The sequence below is a fragment of the Cydia pomonella genome, chromosome 15 (assembly GCF_033807575.1).
Source record: "Cydia pomonella isolate Wapato2018A chromosome 15, ilCydPomo1, whole genome shotgun sequence".
In the NCBI taxonomy this organism is placed as follows: domain Eukaryota; kingdom Metazoa; phylum Arthropoda; class Insecta; order Lepidoptera; family Tortricidae; genus Cydia; species Cydia pomonella.
Window position 1 is genome coordinate 15,614,922 of NC_084717.1, and position 16,248 is coordinate 15,631,169.

Consider the following 16,248-nt stretch of genomic DNA (forward strand, 5'->3'; position numbering starts at 1 on the left):
ATAAGCCAGCTTTTAGGTACTATTTTTGAAATATTTGAATATTTCTATTTGTGCTACATATAGGTACTTTTCTGTCCAAAATGTTATTCTTATTTTACCGTAATTTATAGCAACATCAAAATTTCGTACACGGTGTTTTTTAATGGCAGTTTATTTCAATAATGCATTCTTGAGCTTAAATTAAGTAACTTTCTCAAAGAAACCGGTATTCTAATTAGCTCCATTTTGGAGATAATCAATGACTTATTTTTATGTGATAAGGCTGAACTAGCGTGAACACTTGCCTTAAGGCATGTTTACTCGTACATATGAATTAGTGTTTATGAATTTATACATTTGCTACTAAACGAAAATACTATCTTAAGTAAGTCATAGTTTTAATTGTTTGGTGGATTTAAATATAAGGCCCGTGTTAGAACTTTTTACGAAAAAAAAAAAACTATGTCATTTGGTTTTTTAAATGTACTTAGCCATACCCCGAAGGCAACGGAGTTTAAAAAAACACCGTGTATAGTATTACTCTTACCCATAAGCGTCTTAATTCTGCAATTAGGTTACCTTTTTACAGTTTTTATTGGATGAAGGCTTGGCCCAATTTTATTACCTATTTTAATCTCAACTGTAAATCTTCCTCTATATATCTTTTCAGAAATATTACTGTTTAAGCATTACTTTTACTTTTTAACATAATAAAGTTATCAATTTCAGGATAAGCGAAGCTGCGACGGGTATAATGGGCGCCATGTCGTCTCGCCTAGCGTACATCACGGGCTCCAACAACATCTCTAGAACAACACAGGAAGAGTGAGTCATTTGTGTTACATTTGTTGTATATACTTTAATGTATACACGGTGTAACACGAGGAACCTGATTTTAACAGTGTATTCCTGATCTTTAAATACCAAAATGTCATAGAAACTTTTGTGGAATTCGCCTAGTTATAATCTGTATCTTTAGGTATTTAAATAAAAGTAAACAAAATCTACCCTCAAATGGCACCTTAAGTCAGTTGAGGGTAGTTGAAAACATTAGATGATCAAATAATGTAGGTTAAAGTCAGTTCGTCAGTCAGTAACAGATCCAGGCGGTTTTTTATTTGGCTGGTTGACCAAAAAAGCTTAAGCTGAATATGTACAATTGGTTTGTTTACTTTTATTATTTAAATATCTAAAGATACAGGGTATAGAATTAATATCAATAAAAAAAGACATCTTTTTGTTACGTAGTGCAAAACGCCTTTTTGATGGTGATGGTGCCATTATGGGGTGTAGTCAAAATAACCTTATTGATAGATGCCAGAAGTGACAAGTAACACTGCAAAAGTCAATATTCATTTCTAGTGCCATATTTACCAATAACATTAAGTTTTTATGTACAAATACATTCAAATGTTTTTTTTAAATTGGCTTCAGAAATGCGTGGTTAAAATCTTTCGGGTTCCTCGAGTGATACTGTATAATTTAGAGTGTGTTTATTCAAGCCACAACTAAGAAATTCACTTCTCGTCATATGTAATACCTACACTTTGAAATAAAAATCTTTGAAACCAACCTAGAAATCTCGAAAAACAAGCTATATTATATATTCCGCCTCAATAGATATCGATCTCTATGCTATATGACATTTAAGTTTTATATAGTTTCCGGGTTTTTAACTATGTAGTTGTAGTTTATTTTCGAAGTGTGTCTAAGCGTTAAAAACACTAAAATTGTTAAGTTTCACGAAAGTGAGAAAATTGAATGAAAATAGTTTTAAACTTTATAAACATTAGGGTTAAAGAGACGGGTTGTGTCATACAATAATATAATTCATACCTCATCTAGCAACTTCTACTGCTCAGTGAACGTAAGTTCCACAGAACTCATCGCCATCATGAATATATGTATCGTAATAAAATGTTTAGGTTAGCAGTCCGGTCGAACCTCGACGCGCTAATCGCCCGCAGTCCGTCGGACGAGTTCATCTTCTCCGTGCCGCGCGACCCGCTGCTGTCCCCGTACTGGGCAGACGACCAGTTGCTTAGCAGGTTCCCGCCCTGCAGGATATTGGTTTGTACTTAGCTATTTAGAATAAGCCTCCTTATAGTCCTTAATTCTTTAAAATAGAGTTCGTAAGTGATAATTTAATTGTCTTTAAGAATAAGCTTTGTCAGCTATAGCCGACTGTGACGGTCAAAGGGTTAGTGGTATGAAAAAATGCGTGTGTGTCGTGGAATAAAATAATAATTATCGAATCTGCCTACTACATTTCAGTGATCAGTACAGAAATGTGGAGAACATCCAAACATGGAAACATGTTTGTACAAGCTGAAACTGATACGCTTAGCTCGAGCTTCACACTCGTTTAGTCAATCAAAGATAATAAATTTAAGTGATAAAAAAAAAATACAATAAGTAATATCTGCATACACGTCCGGGGATCGAACCCGGATCGTCCCTGCTACCACCTTTTTTTAAGCGGCTGCTTGCCATCTGCGCCACTATAGGATATCCGTAAGTCGGTCAAATTAGGCTCTTATTTATTCTCGAGAAATAATTTAAACAAAGAGGACTGTGACGGATAAAACTTACACTTTTTTTCGCCTAAAGTATAGGGAGCGTGCATGAACTGTAGGAGGCAGCACAGGAGCCTTCAGATTTTTGGCGCGAAGCGTAAATGTGATGTTTTTTGTTCCAATGTAGCCCACAAGATGGCAGAACCTACTATGCACAAGAAAACACGTGACGTGTACATGTGCATGTTTATGGTTCCGATTCAGGCCACAAGATGGCAGACCCTCCAACGCGCACGGTCCCTATCCGCCAATCGGCAAGGAATTTGGTTCCAAAACTAGTTTTAAGGTACCTTTTACATAGTCTGTGTTTTTCCTACGATTGAAGTTCTTGCCTTCAATCGCGTTATATTATCGTACATAACTATTTACGTGCCGGAATTAAATAAGCATAGCGAATAAATGATTTCAGTATTTACAGGTGCTTTGATTTTTGTATTCCACTGAATATAACAATTGAATTACAATTCAAAAAGAATTCAATTGTTGTACACTTACAAGAATTGAAAAAAAAGTTTTTTGCGTAATTTGCATGTATTTATCATTAGTGTTACTATCTCCTAAATTTTCAATTGTCTAGCTATCATGGTTCATGAGATACAGCCGGGTGGCAGACGGACAGACGGACGGACAGCGGAGTCTTAGTAATAGGGTCTCGTTTTACCCTTTGGGTATGGAACCCTAATAAACTTGTTAAATAAAAGCTTGTAAAAATCTCATAATCCATGGCAATGTCTCAGACGGTGCACCTGGACCCGTGCCTGGACGACTGCGTGATGTTCGCCAAGAAGCTGAAGCGGCTCGGCACCGTGGTCGGCATCGACGTGCTCGAGGGCCTGCCGCATGGCTTCCTTAACTTTGCTTTAGTAAGTATTTTGTTCAGCCAAAGAGAATTTGAAAGATTGTCAAAGAAAATTTTGTAGCCACAGTAAATTTACTGCCATCTTTCGACACGTGATTAAAACTTTTAGAAAGCCATTTCACTTTGATCCTTATTCTTTCACTGATGTGTTAAATTCATTATTATATGAATAAGTGGCCCCATCTTGATTAAAGGCCAAAGGTTATGGCCGCATCGTTTCGAGCCCGGTAAGATGGCGCCACTTTTTGATATTTAACACATATCAGTGAAAGAATAAGGATCAAACACAAATGGCTTTCTAAAAGTTTTAATCATCAAAGTATTAGTCATGTGTCGAAAGATGGCAGTAAATTTACTGGGAGAATCCACCTCTATTTGAATTTTTTTTGGTTCAGCCGACGTCAAAGATATGTTTACATTTTTTTGGCTTATTACTAGGCATCGGAGTTTTCATCGCACGGTAATATGGAGTATTAACATAAAAATTAAAGTCATACTCACTCTCATACAGATGGCCAAAGAAGCGAACGAGGGTTCCAAGCTCTGCGTGGAACGGATAAAGCAGCTGCTGGACCTGGAGAGCGCGCCGCCCGACCGCCGCTGATGACGTTGCTGCGGCACCTGCCTCGCCACGGTGTAGTGCCCGCCGCAACGTCAGGTACTAGTGCTAGCTACTAGATGGCGCCAGTCCGACGACGACATCACCACACACAACACGAACGAGGCTAAAATGGCAACTTCAAAGACCGATCTTGATTCGACAGTGTCTCGTGTCACGTGATTTACATCTGTAAAAAATTTAATAGGACCCTATTTGGTGAGTATCATGTACGAATAATTTAATAAAAAAAAAGGAATGAACATGGGCTGTTTATGGTACATTATGGGAATGTGATCAAGTGGTGCGGGCCATGACATAACTTGCCAAAAGAGCGCCTGTGTGTGTTGAAAGCGAACTTAGCTTCGTAATAAGGAATTTGTGAATCCTGTGTTTTAACTAAACGTCCGTTCAAAATATGTGCGATAAAATCTCATTGTATACATAATTCAGTGCTATTTTGAATACCTAATACTGGTAAAGTTAACCTTACTACAGAATCTGCAAGCATTGGGAAATTACTTATACAAGAATAATGGTCAAATCCTTTGCCTTGCAGAATCACGTACCGGAATTGTAATTAGTTAGAAATTTATAAATGGTCGTGTTCCGAACAGATTATTACCTATGTACACTTGTTTTATTAAAATAATGCGTATAAAAGGAACTATCGAAACTTTACCTTCGTCCGCTTATAATTAAAAGCCTGACCAGAAATATATGATCACGCGCCATATTGCGGAATTTCACTGGAACTAAATTTTTCATACTAAACTGAACTGTCACCCTAAACATGAGAATAACAGCGCCCTCTTGGCAATGATCATATATTTCTGGTTGTTTTTTACATCTTATGTATTTACAATAAGGTTTACAATTGGTTGAATTAATCAACTTATTGTGTAGAAATGGTACTTTGACGAACTGGAAAATTAAATCGTGCCTGTTGTATGTATTTCTATTACATAATTATGTAATTTGCTCATCAAATTTATGCCAAATGACCCTTACTTTTAAACCTTTTTATCGACGTCAGTTAAAGTTTTGTACAGTACATATGGTGCTACTTTACCGCACTAGTGCGATAATTAACAATTACGTAACTATGTCGAAACTTTAAAGGGCCATATGTACTGTAATAGTACATTACGATACAAGTGCGAAAAATAGGAAATTCGAAACGAGTGGCGGAGGTGGAGTGTTTTAAATCGACACAAGTTATTACCTATTCGCACATGTATCGTATAACGTTTTACAGTACATATGGCCCTTTAAATGTTCGACACAATAACGTAATATGCTAATTTTCGCACTAGTGTTATAAAGTAGCACCATATGTACCTGCACCTGTAAAACGTTGAACGATACATGTGCGAATAGGTAATTCGCAACGAGTGGCGATAAATTAAAACAAGAGTTCCTATTTTTCGCACTTGTATCGTAATGTACTATTGTTAGTCGGCTATCAATTATATTGTTTGTAAATAATTATATTGTTGTTTATTAAAAACCCGCTTAATTTATGTTTATTACATTTCCACACATTCAAAGTGCTTTAAAATATGTGTAAAATAATCAAATCACAACTAATTGTAAGTATTCGTCTGTAACTGTTGGGTGAATTTGTAAATATCAATTGTAAAATACTTTTTATCAAACGCTGCACAGTATTAAAGCTCATATAGACAGTGCGAGGACATTGTGGTATTTGATCTAACGGTTGAATAGATTGTACTGTACAGTCAGCGTCAAATACTTTGTAGCAACTAACGTAGCCAAATAGTTCGGTACACCATATATTTAGTATGGTTTACCGAACTATTTGCCCACTTTGACTGCTACAAAGTATTTGACGCTAACTGTAACCAGGGATTTAAATAGATACCGGATGGTTGTTACTTTTTTGTTAATCAAATTTGACCCTTATTACCGGTATACTGTCGTGCTAATGATAGGTAAATGCAGTAATAACACTTAAAAACTCATACAATTATTTACCTTGTTCCCTTTTAAAAAGTTCTTTATATAAACTTTAGGAAACTAGAGATAACGGTCCGAATGTGTCTCACTCGCACTAGTTACAATAATGGCATATTTATTTAAGGTTATGTTGGCATTATTGTATAATGACGTCATTGTTTCCTTAATCAAAACAAGATACAACCCTCTAGTTTAACTTCTCTTTCGGTTAAACACCCGTGGTTGTACATTCAAGGTATTAAATATCGACACCGACAAAGTACCAAATATATGTTTACACGACTTTATTGGCCATACATTAAGGTGGTGTGTACATATTTTTGGCACTTTGTACGCGTCGATATTTAATACCTTGTCTTGACTGTACCTCAGAAGTCGGCAATGTAATTATAAGTAAACTAAGAGTTCTCGCATTGGCTATTAGGGTTGACTAAAGCGGTGATTTTAAAACGCCTTAAGGATTTGGCAACTTTTACTATAAATATTGTAATTTATTTGCGGTGGTCTTTTAATACTTTAGTCTCCGGTACTGTGTTAGAAAATACATGTGATGTCGTGATGTTATTAACCTTTTCACTGTCCATGGTGCGACATAACGTTAATGCGCTGCCTCGGGTCTTCTTCACATAAGGTAAAATTGTAACGGGTTATCTTAGAATATGTAGGGTTTGATATGATATGACGCAGAGGTTTTCTCACGGAACTATGTGTATTGTGAAGTTTTAAAAAGGTAGTTTCGTTTAATTAGTTGGTTTCAGCGATGCATACAATTATCGAATCATATTTGAATACGAATATACACCGTGTTTTTATTGAATTCTGTTAACTCCGGGGTATAGGTAAGTACTTGTAAGGAAAGTAAATGGCATAGTAAATTTAAAAAATAAATGTTTTTTATTTTTTATATAAAAAGTTGCAACACGGGCATTACATTTAACCAAAGAGAATTGATTGTAATAGAGAGGTAAAGTCTAAGAAAAGGACGTGCTCCTTAGTTTAACATTCAAAACAGATGGCTGCGCCATATGTTTTTTGATCACTGAATTGTCAAACGTCAATTTTTGACAATCAGAGTTACCTCAAAATGTATAGAGCTGTACAGCGCCATCTTGTTTGCCTGTCAAATTCGAAGCTCGGAATTATCTTAGATTTTAGGCATCTTACTCAATCAATATGTCTTTGATTTAACTCAACCAAACAATTGAAAACTGTGGCATAACAATGTCATTTCAACATCGATCGTTCGAGATAGTACTTACGTTTAGTAGCAAACACTCGTACTCGTACTAAACACTAATCAATATGTAAACAGGCCCTAAGGCAAGTGTACACGCTCGTAAGGGCCTTACAAGATCTAAAATAATTATTGATTATCTCCGAAATTGAGTTAATTAGAATACTGGTGTCTTTGAGAAAGTTACTTAATTTAACCTCAGGGATACACCCTTGAAAGTAACGAAAAAAAAACGGTGTATAATGCAACCTTCTAACCCTATGGCGTAGGGACCCGAACCATCGTGCATTGTGGTGAAAAACAATGTTTTAAAACTTATCGTTTGAGGATTTACTATTTTTTATTGGATTGTTAAATTAATTTGTAAGTGTTTGAACCTTTTCGTTCCTATTTATTCTGGATTTGTATGTATTGTAGTTGGTAAAGTAAACCTTGAAATGCTCAATATTTTTGATAATGTTTTCTGGAACAAAATTAAGATGGTTTGTAAACAATTTCAATGATGAAACTGATGTAAGAAATACTGAGGCTTCGAACAAATATTCTGCTTAGACTGTTTAACCCTTAAATGCATAGATTTTACTTTTTGTCCAAATAGCGTTTATAATCCGCCAAAGGCATTATCAATGTTTTGCCGCCATTATGCCAAATAAGCACCTGTGACTGATTCAATTTCCGGCTATCATATCCAAAGATTCCAAAGACAATTGATTTGTTCTATTTTTTTTGTTATGTTGGATATATTGATAGGCTCATAAACCGTGCTTTTAAGGGTTAAATGATCTGAATTTACTTGGTCAGTGCTTTACCGATCTCAAGGTCAAATTATATTAGTGTGAATACTATACCAAACATTTCGGGCTGTTAAACAAAATACTCAGTGTTAGTGGAAAGTACATGTACCTACCGAAAAAATGCCTTCGATTATTTTATGAAAATAATATTGAGATCCCATATTGATCAAACATCGATTGAAGAGAAAAATAATACTCTGTTAATCCAGATACATATTATATACTTCTTTTGCCTTAGAATCTCTGCTAGAGTCCTTCTAATGAATAGTACAGTTCGACCACGAAAACCCCACGGTTTTCCGAATGCACATTCGGGGTCTGAGGATGCAGAATTTCGCTGCATTGGACTTCATGTGCGAACTGAAAAGAGCATTTTTATGTTTATTCTGACAAGAACGAATATACGTAATGAAAATGAGTAAAATTTGCTGTAATTTATTTATTATTTCGGGAAGTGTCTCAACACCTACCTCCAATCGGTTCTGGTACAGACGGATTTGCGCCCAATGCTATCAAAACTTGGGCACCTATAGTTACTTATATCTTTTGGCCGCCACGACTATTTTTTTTACACACGATATAGATTGTGTCATTCACGAAGACGCGTGCCTTGACTCGTAATATCATGTTATTAAAAGTTAGATTTGACAAATCTGCGCGACATCGTGGATGACACGAACTATAAAACACTATAGGATTATATTAAGGTTCATTTTATACTGTAACCTGCCGGCTATGGCCGACTGTGGCGGGCAAAACGTAGTTGATCTGCAGATCAAGTTGTAAAAGAAAAAGCCTGATTTTGACAACTCACAACGGCTCAGTTTTGGCCGAACGTTAATTAGAATTGAAAATTAACAATTACAAAATCAACTGTAAACTGTAACTGTCCGTTGCAGTTTACGGTTCAATTTGTAATGGTTAATTTTCAATTCTAATTAACGTTCGGCTAACACTACAACGGCTTTTACTCTAGTTTGTTCGAGGTGCCCGTAGGGTTCTGCTAAAATTAAACTTATTTTCAAGTCGTTCTATTTATCAATTCTAATTGGGAATTGTTTTATGTACCTACTAACTACAATTTTATTTTGCATTATTTTTTATAATAATATATTACCAAAATCTCCGCTTGATTTCAATAGCGTAAGTTACTGATAAGTTATTTAACTTTGTCATAAGTACGTATATGGTACTTTAATTATTGTTCGTTGTTAAAATTAATTGCTTTAAATGTCATATTTCCTGTTACGTGAAAATTATTGAAATGTCAATGCAATGTTTAACAATATCTGTGATAGTGAATAGCTGCTTTGAAAGCATTATTGTCAGTATTCTATGCACGAATAAAATAAGAATACACAATAACTGTATTATATTTGTCTATGTATGAGATTGTAAAAAAAACTATTTAACGATATTTTTGTAGAATAAAATGACTAAGTAATCGATATTGTTGACTACAGAAATTCATTGTATCGAAATGAACCCAATATTTAAAATTTTAAAGAAACACCGGCCTTAACAAGGAAATGTTAACGATAGATAAAATAATTGATATAGAATATGACCAAGCTGTTTAAGTCCAAAGTAGAAAACTAGTCACTGATATCATACGATGTCTTATGCTAACAACAATAAACTCAAAAGTATTTCGAATATAAATTAACGCTAATTAAATTTGTTTTATTATGTTTCCCCATCCCTATATTAAATTCAGTGAAATTCAAATAATTTTCAGTTGGAACGGTTGCATTAATTTTGTTTGGTTCAAATTTTGCCTTTTGGACTTGTCTTGTATGGCTGGGCGTGGGCGTTAAGGAGGCTAAGTAAGCCATTCGACGTGAATTTAGCTTAGTGATGACCATTTAAACCAAATAATCGGTTATCGGATAACCTTTGAAAAAGAGCAGCTGCTAGGAAATGCCCTATGGCGTCAAGTTCTTAAACGCTTTCTTTTAAACGACTTTAAATAAAATATGAAAAGGCACTTTTTTATTCTTTGTAGTACATCCGATATCGGATCGGACAATTTGAAAGAGATCTTATTCCGCGTGCGATGAAGAGCTATATTTTCGGAGTGTCTCTGGGTGATAGAATCAGAAATGAAAGTGTTCGTAGAAGAACCAAGGGCACCGACTTTGTTTGTAGGGTTGCACTACTGAATTGCCAATGGGCAGGCCATGTGGCCAGGAAAACGGATAACCGTTGGGGCTATCAAATCCTCGAGTGGCAACCTCGTACTGGAAAGCGCGTGGGTACGCCTCCAACTAGATGGACGGATCGCTTCGTCGACGACCTGCGACCGACGTCCCTTCTGCGTTGACGACCCTGGGACGGAGGGTCGCAGGGAGTCTGTGAATGTGGTCTGCACGAGACCGCACTCTGTGGCGGTCAATATTAAGGGAGACCTACATCCGTAGGATAGATTAATTTATTTTTTAATGATGAATTAGCTACATTCGTTTCTATACCACTTTTTGACAATTATCGTGCACTGATTATAGTCAACGGGCGCCGCAGTGTGCTGCTGCCATCGTTAGATCGATGTCGACTATATTTTGATTATTAAAGTGTAGAAAATCAATTTTATAAAAACCATCTGACAAACAAACTGCACGTTATTCACATATAAAGCCTGACCAGTAATATATGATCACGCGCCATTTAGCGGAATTTCATTGGAACAACATTTTTCATACTAAACTGAACTGTCACCCTATACATGAGAATAACAGCGTCCTCTTGAGAATGATCATATTTTTCTGGTCGGGCTTCAGATAAGTACAACTTGTACTTATTGCAATAAATAAAAGTCCAAAGATATGTTAATCAGGTTTATTACACTAATCCTAAGGTAGTAGTGAACATGATATCCAACAAATAGGTTACAGAACAGACATTCATTACTCAGATAGGTAAATTGACTTTTTGGTAAACATGTCTAACCAGTATAAAATAATTTACAGACACTAAAATTTCATCACGTTAAAAATCAGTAATGTTTAACAGAGCAAAAATTTCAAAACAAATCAACAAGGGATTAAAATTAATGAACATCATTCCTATGCTGTGCAAGTAAAAACTAAAAAAATATTTTTTTTTTTAAATAAGATCGTGTTTTATTACTTACATAATATCAAGGTGTTCCCGGTACAAATGCATTAAAATCAAACAATATTGCGAGGTAAATCCTGATAACTTAGGGAATATTAAGGGACACTGTTGGGTACCAAAATGGAAACTCCTTATACCATAAACTTACTTAAATTTTAAATATTTCGAAATGTACACTTGTATTGTATGTAGGGTTTGCACGACGGATTTGGAAAGTATGGGAAGATCCGCGGATTTCAAACATTTCGGATCCGGATTACAAACCCTACTTGTATGCGATCAGTTTAGTTAACAGAATGCCTAGAGCCAAGATTAACCTATATTTTACACATTCAAATGATGAAGACTTAATTACAACTGCGAAGGTTTTAAAAATAATAGTTGGGCGCCATGTTTGATATAACATAATATTGTACAAATTTTATGTTTGATATAATGACTTTTTTGAGCAACAGTATTTTTGTTTGTCTTATAAAAGTTGTTATGTCAATACTTTTGCAATGATGTGATATAATATCAAACAAAGTGATGTAATATTATGAAAAATAAAGTTATATCAAGCATTCCACCTTCATTGTCACTATTAACACTAAATTGCAAACATTAGATCAACAACATGTTTGAACTTATCATTATTGTGTTCTGTACAATATATGACATTGAAATTAGAGAAGATTCAGTCATATCTATTGTTGTATGGCCTCAAATTCCACAACCACATTCTTAAGTCCATCTATAACATATATTGCAATGCAACCAACAGCGTAACTTTGCCATGAAACTGTTTACCCTATTTTCTTGTGGATGCCAATAAATATTCGAATATTATATGAAGTCAAGTTAGGTCAATCCAAAAGAGGCCAGAAAGACATTCTACTTAGTTTCTTACATAAAAAAGTTAATTCCATTATTACATTGTACACAATGCTAAAACAATTTTTTAAACTGAGTATGTAGTTATCTTTTTTTAATATCTATTGCCAGTAATAAATTTCATATTATGCTAAAACTTAAATCCTAGAAATCAGTAAAATTGAACTAGCCTTTTTTCATGTCTACAATATTAAAAGGTCATTTATTTATTTAAATGTATGTATGCTTTTCCTTATTGCTTGAAGTAAAAAATTGAATAAATTAAGAAATATAATGAAAATTACTTCATTTATGTATTTCAATGTACAAGTAAAAATTGCATGTTGTCTGTAAAAAATAATGATCTCTAACAGATCATTTATATTAAGTAACTAGTGAAAAATATTGAGTACAAGACCTTATTGGGATATTCCACATAAATTAAAGTGCTATCTATGTACAGTTAAGGTATTAAATATTGACACCAACAAAGTGCCAAAAATATGTGCACAATACCTTAATGTATGGGCAATATGGTAGTGTATACATAGTTTTGGCACTTTTTCTGTGTCAATATTTCATACATTGACTGTACCTATACAAAGTAGGATGGTAAAATCCGAAAAATGTTATGTGAGTTTTGGTCAAATTCAGCAACAAAAATTTTGTTTTATTTTTCTGCACACAACATGTTATTTCTTTTTACATCTTGTCAAAAAAAATTACAATGAAAAAGTATTTTTTTCTTTGTTTAGATATAAAAGTTTCCTTTAAAACTTTAATGTCTGTGAGTACACAAACCAAACCAAGGGTATGTCTACACCAAGTCACATAGAGGCAGTGTTGCAACCAAAAAGGTGTTTTTTACTAAGTTATTACAGAAACAAATTTTCACAAGAATTGTCTCTAAAACAAGACAATATCAGAAAACTTTGTATGACATTTTAGCCTCAAAATGTGGTCAAAAACACCTTCGAAATCTGTTGGGTTTTTACCAGGCCATGGTGTATAGGCCAGGGGTTCCCAATCTTTTTCAACATGCGGCGCAGTTACGAGTTTAGTATTTTGCAACGGCGCCCTTGTAAATTTAAAATCACGGTCGAAAAAGAGTGACACGACGCTATATTATTTACCGATGCGAGCGCTCAAATAGGTACCCGCGAAAATTTGTGGTTTCGGATAATGATAGAACTCACGGCGCCCCTCTTTACTTTCTACGGCGCACCAGGGCGCCGCGGCGCACACTTTGGGAACCCATAGGCTAAAATAAGGCTAGTATTTTTTTTCTGTTTTACACCTATCTTATTGGTTTGACACACAGGCAAAGTTACATTTGTAGGCCTCTGGCTTAACATTAATTTATGACTGTCTGTATACTTAGTGAGTGACTTATGTTTTATACAAATGTTGTATCACTTCGCTTCACAATTATGACCTTATCCTTTCTATGATGATTTCTTGCACTGTATCAAGTAGTAAACACTTCTGTCAGTTAAATTATTATTAAATGTCACTATATAACCTTCAAATTACCAAGCAATATACAATTATCACAGGAATAGAATACTTGTCCAGAAAATTTGAGTTTAACACTAATTCGAATTATGAGCTGTGGCAATAGGCTAGATAAAAAAAATCATATAAAATCAATAGAGAAACCAAATTACGAAAATATAGAAAAAAATCCAAAAAGCATTTGTGTGCTTATATCATACAAAGTCAAACTATTTTAGAATATTTTGAAAGACATTGTGACACAACAGCAATTGAACCCAAACAAGTACAGTCAGTCACTAAGAAATAATCACAACTTCCTGTACTGTTTAAGCATAAAACTAAAACTGACCGGGATATAAACCGTGATTACCTTTTATCAAACATGCGTAGTGACACTGTGAGTGTGGTGTGCTTAGATAGACTAACAAGTGTGGACGCTATCAGTGGTAATGTTGAAAGCAAACGCAGCCGACGCGCACGACTGAGGGTAGACCAAGCTGCGGTATACACAACTTTGACACCCACCTGCCATCTCCAGTTACCCGTGAACAAGATGCACTTAACTTCGTGAACAAGATGCACTTAACTTCAACGAAATATCAGGAGCTCCATAAAAACAATATATAAGAGGTAATCACCGTTTATATATCCCGGTCAATGTAAGTCTAGTGAAACTAACCGTGAATCATTCAAAACTGTTATAAAACTAAAAGACAGAATAAGATGCTCCAATATTAGAAAAAGGACACAAGTAACTGATGCCTTACACTTTGCTGAGAGCATGAAATGGAGATGAGCTGGTCATGTGGCAAGGCTCAATGACAGGAGGTGGACAGGAAAGGTGACCAAATGAGAAGGGCCCCAGGGCTCTACAAAGAGAGGACATCCACTAGCCAGATGGCAGGACGAAATTTTTGCTACTGTGGGCAAAGAATGGCAAAGCATAGCAAAAGACAAAGACAGATGGAGACAGTTGGAGGAGGCTTTTACCTAGAAGGGGTCTAAGGCAGAAAAATAAAATAAAATTTAAAATATATATGTCTATAAAATTCTCTTTAGATTAATGGAGCTCTAATAAATAAAAAAATAAATAAAAAAGTACAGTTAGCACTACTAATTTAACTTGCCATGGCCCATGTTGCTTTAAACTCTAGCCGCCCAGACATCAAAACTTGCCAAGACATACCATTTAGATTTATCAAAATAAAGATTCAAATTAGAATGGAACGGAAGACCTACTTTCTACTAAAAAGTACCTTTTTCAGTTATAGCACAGTAGCAGTTGTAGTTTCAACTGCCACAAAATACTTGATGAGAAACAGACAAATAAATATGCAACAACTAATAATAATTCAACTGTATGAAGCCTGTCATAGCACTATTTTCATCATACAATGGAAATTTCAGCTTTTTGTACATACCGAGTTACACATTCTAGCTCAATCATGCCCATTAGTTTTGGCATGTGGCACAGTCCCATTAGACAGGGGAGCACTCTGAGGTTGTCTAATGGTCTTCTGTAACACATGTGCATCTGCTGGCTCTATCCTCTTGTAGTAGTGCTCTTTCGTCTCCACAATTTCAAAGCCAAACTTCTTGTAGAAATCTATTGCACCTTCATTGTTTACTTGGACATGTCTGAAAAAGTGAGTATGTTTTTTTAGCTTTCTTAATAATTCTTGAATTATTACATCTTTATCTGATCTTGAGAGCTTATTAGTCATGGAATCATGGAAAAAAACTCAAGCAAAGCTTAATATAGATTTGAAGAATCTGTGAAATTACTGAAGTAATAATGTTGTTATTCTATTTTATTTCTTACACACTCAAGAACCTTTGAAGCCTCACATCTAAATTTAACAAGGGACAAAAATAAACAAGGTATTTACTTAATGAAAGAAAGCATTACAATATTATTGATTTCTTCGTAATATTATTGATCGTTAAGGTTATGTTGGTGTAGCACTAATCTCTATAATACATACAAACATAACCTTCAATTATGCTATAAGACATATTCTTATAGTTGCTTCAGACAGCATAAATTCTGGTTCCTTCTGAATCTATATAATTAAGTAACTGGTAACGTAATATTCACTTATATTTAGTGTACTTACAAGAAAATGCTGTCAAAATTGCCCTCTTGTTCAACATATTTGAGCACATGTTCCACCATGAGAGTCCCAATGCCCAATCTTCTGTATGGGTACAGGCACCCTAGCGTCATTATGTACAATCTCCGGGAGTTCTCCGACGTGTCTATCCTACAGCAAACTGCACCCACCACAATATCATTGTAGTAAACTAGCTTGGCCAATTCACCTGCCTCCAATACATCCTTGTAGAACTTATCGTTGTATGACACGGGGAATACAACTGTGTTAAGCTTTTTTAGTTGTTTTATATTGTGAGGCGTCACATCGCCTAGTTCTATTTTAGCTCTGAAAAGGCAAAGGTAATCTTTTATAGCAAATATGAGGGATAGAAGTCAGACATACCTATTCCAAACCAAAATCTCTTATCTACTGGGTGATAAAGATATACGATGCAGTAAACATGTTCACACTTTGATAGCACATTTACCTAGTCATTTTTATAACTATTCTATAATATACACTAAAAATTTAAAAACTAATCTAACACAGTTATATCACACGGAGATCACTCCCGCCATCTACTACTCTCCGAACAATCGTGTTACTGAAGAGTTTTTTGGAACCTTAAAGCCAAACGTGATAGGTAAAACAGATAAATTTATTTCGACG

General features: G+C 34.9%; 2 protein-coding genes across 3 annotated transcripts in view; one reads left to right on the plus strand and one right to left on the minus strand.

Annotated features, from left to right (window-relative positions):
* LOC133525980 (hormone-sensitive lipase) overlaps positions 1-4,793 on the plus strand; it is a 35,503-nt gene extending 30,710 nt beyond the window's left edge. For both annotated transcript variants that reach the window (XM_061862433.1, XM_061862432.1), the window contains 4 exons: positions 709-804; positions 1,905-2,049; positions 3,293-3,418; positions 3,926-4,793. In XM_061862433.1, the coding sequence (XP_061718417.1) occupies positions 709-804; positions 1,905-2,049; positions 3,293-3,418; positions 3,926-4,018 (460 nt within the window). In that variant the 3' untranslated portion in view covers positions 4,019-4,793. The remainder of the gene's footprint in view (positions 1-708; positions 805-1,904; positions 2,050-3,292; positions 3,419-3,925) is intronic.
* A 6,047-nt stretch (positions 4,794-10,840) lies between these two features.
* Positions 10,841-16,218, minus strand: LOC133525982 (probable N-acetyltransferase san). The gene is made up of 3 exons (XM_061862436.1): positions 16,067-16,218; positions 15,601-15,924; positions 10,841-15,121 (listed from the first exon to the last, which is right to left on the minus strand). Exons 1-3 carry the CDS (start codon positions 16,072-16,074, stop codon positions 14,923-14,925), a joined length of 531 nt encoding a protein of 176 aa, XP_061718420.1. The 5' UTR covers positions 16,075-16,218; the 3' UTR covers positions 10,841-14,922.
* Positions 16,219-16,248: the final 30 nt, after the last annotated feature.